The 2,516-nt window shown below is 59.2% G+C and overlaps 1 protein-coding gene across 1 annotated transcript in view; it reads right to left on the reverse strand.

Annotated features, from left to right (window-relative positions):
* TRIM47 (tripartite motif containing 47) overlaps positions 1–358 on the reverse strand; it is a gene marked incomplete at its 5' end in the record, with an annotated part of 3,899 nt that extends 3,541 nt beyond the window's left edge. The window contains one exon of the mRNA XM_010180944.1: positions 257–358. Coding sequence (XP_010179246.1) covers positions 257–358 — 102 coding nt within the window. The remainder of the gene's footprint in view (positions 1–256) is intronic.
* Positions 359–2,516: the final 2,158 nt, after the last annotated feature.

Genomic DNA, 2,516 nt, shown 5'->3' on the forward strand with positions numbered 1-2,516 from the left:
CCCGCTCCTTCGTGGCAGCACCCTGAGTGCAGAGAGAGAGGGGTTGGGGTTACCTCCTGCAGGCGAGGGTGTGGGAGAGCACCTTTGTGCCCTGTTCAGCACCCTCAAGGATCCTTGCCAGGGGCACTGTTGTTTTACGGAGCACTTGCACCCTGTGAGCACCACCTTGACACCCCATGCACCCCAAAAATCTCCTGGCCCCTTTGTCTCTGCTCCCCAGTCCAGCAGAGCTGTGCTAACAGAGCAAAGCCATCACAGTCACCTTAATGAGCGCCACCATCTTCTTGGCCTGTGCGATGGTGACTGTCAGCTCTTCCAGCTCGTTCTCCACATCGCTGAGGAATTTGGCTTGTTGGGCCTGCAAACAGGATAGACAAATACTGAGCTCTGCCCGCCCCCGCTCCCACAGCAGGGAGGAGTGGGGGACCCAGCTTTTCCCTGAATTCAACCCACAGCCCCCTCTCTGACTGTGACTTTGCTATCAGATTTCGGGTGAAGGGCGCAAGGGGAACCACAAGTTGTTTTCCCATTTTCCTCCCTTGTAACACTCAGTTGAAAAATTAAAGGAGCAACCAGGCTGCAAAGGGCCATACCCAGCTCCACGCTCCCCACCCTGGTCCCAGGGTAAACCAAACAAAAAGAGGAATCTGAAAGCAAAACCATCGGGCAGTGATGGCAGCAAGCACAGCTCTTAGGGTGTACCCCAAGGCTGGGAAAAGTCTGCCTGGGACAAGTTTAGAAACTGAAAGGCAGAGCCAGAGCACTCAGAAATGCAGCGTTGAGTCTTCTGGAGCAAAGCAACCCAGCGCGGGAACACAAGTGCTGCGTGGCTGCAGAGGAAGCCCCATCCGAACACGGCATTTCCTGACACGCTATTGTTAGCGACAGCCATTGCCCATCACGAGGACGGGTCCCCTGGGAGCCAGGAGGGCATTGCACTCCTGAACTGGGGCAGTTTCCACTCTCCCCCGATGCTCAGCCCTCAGCCGTGCTTGTACTCGGTGAGGATGGTCAGGCGCTTTCCTCATCCATCCTTCCCATCCCACAGTGTGAGGGTAGTGGCAGAAGCAGCCACAGAGGCTGTGCAGATGACATTAAGCAGTGCCTGCCGAAGTCCAGCAGCTCCTCAGGCCTGGGATCACACGCACTTTCTATTTTAAGGCACCCAATGACTAATAAATGCCAGCAAAAGGGTTTTCCTGCATCCCCACAAGCCCGTGAGGCAGTGGGAGCTGGCTCAGGGCTGCCACTGTGGTCCCTGCCAGCACAACTGCAACCCCTAGGCTGTTCTGGAGAAAAGGCAAACCCCCATCAAGATCCCCAAATACCCCATGCTAACATGGGGACGTCACTACGCTGTGAGCCCAGCTCAGGGCAGCCATCTGCCTGCAGCCCCACAGAGACGCCACGCACTCGAGGCAGCAGCGGCCAGGAAGGCAGCGCTGTGCCAGGTTCGGAACCCCAGCTCCCCAGGAGGCTTGTGGGTGCGAATCTGGGAGGTGATTCAGCCGCAACTGGGAATGGGAGTGATGGAAAAAACCCCACTGCCAAAATGCCAGGACACAAAGGGCTGGTGAAGCAGGAGCAGCGGCCGGGCAGGCTGCCAGCGCGCCGAGAAAAACTGCCTTGACGAAGCTGTGGGAACGAGACGGAGAAGACGGGTGCCCCGCAACCACTGGGGCCGCTGAGGGGTGTCCCAGGCGCCTTCATCCCCAGCCCTACACCCATGGGAACTGCGAGTTCAGCCCCACAGTGGAACCAACCCCACGGGTGGGCTAGCAGTGGGGCTGCCCCTAATGCCTGTCCCCATCTGCCCGTCCTGTCCCCACCCCATAGAGTGCCCCCACAGCACAGCACCCTGTCCCTCCATGCCAGGGTGCGGTACCTCATGGGGACAGGGCTGCAACATCCACCCTGCACAAGGCATCCTCCCAGTGTCACACCTGCACACCTCCCACATGGGGATTAGGTTGCCACTGGGGATGTGGGTGCAGCACAGACCCCCTCCCAGAGGTGTCACACCTCACCCCACCAGGATGCTCCACCAGCACTGCACCCCATAAGGACACCCCTATGTAAGGATTAGGTTCTGCATGAGATATAGGTGCAGCACAGACCTCTCCCACAGGTGTCAAACCTCACCTCATCCAAGATGCCCCACCACCCTGCACCCTATAGGGCATCTCCATGCCAGGGTTAGGTCCCCTGTGGGCATATGGGTGCAGCACCCTGCCCACCCCATCCCTCCCCATCCAAGATGACCCACCACCTTGCACCCCACATGGACGCCCCCACGCCAGGGTTAGGTCCTGCGTGGGATATGGGTGTAGGGCCCTCCCCACCCAGGATACCCCACCGTCCTGCACCCCACATGGATTCTCCCATGTCAGAGTTAGGTCCGCCTGTGGGGGTGTAGCACCCTCCCCACTTAACCTGCTCCATCCCTCCCCACCCAGCACATTCCACCATCACAGTGCCCACCGGGTCTATCCCCACGTGGAGTCCCCCCCTACACT

Source organism: Mesitornis unicolor, unplaced genomic scaffold (assembly GCF_000695765.1).
Source record: "Mesitornis unicolor isolate BGI_N332 unplaced genomic scaffold, ASM69576v1 scaffold16153, whole genome shotgun sequence".
NCBI lineage: Eukaryota > Metazoa > Chordata > Aves > Mesitornithiformes > Mesitornithidae > Mesitornis > Mesitornis unicolor.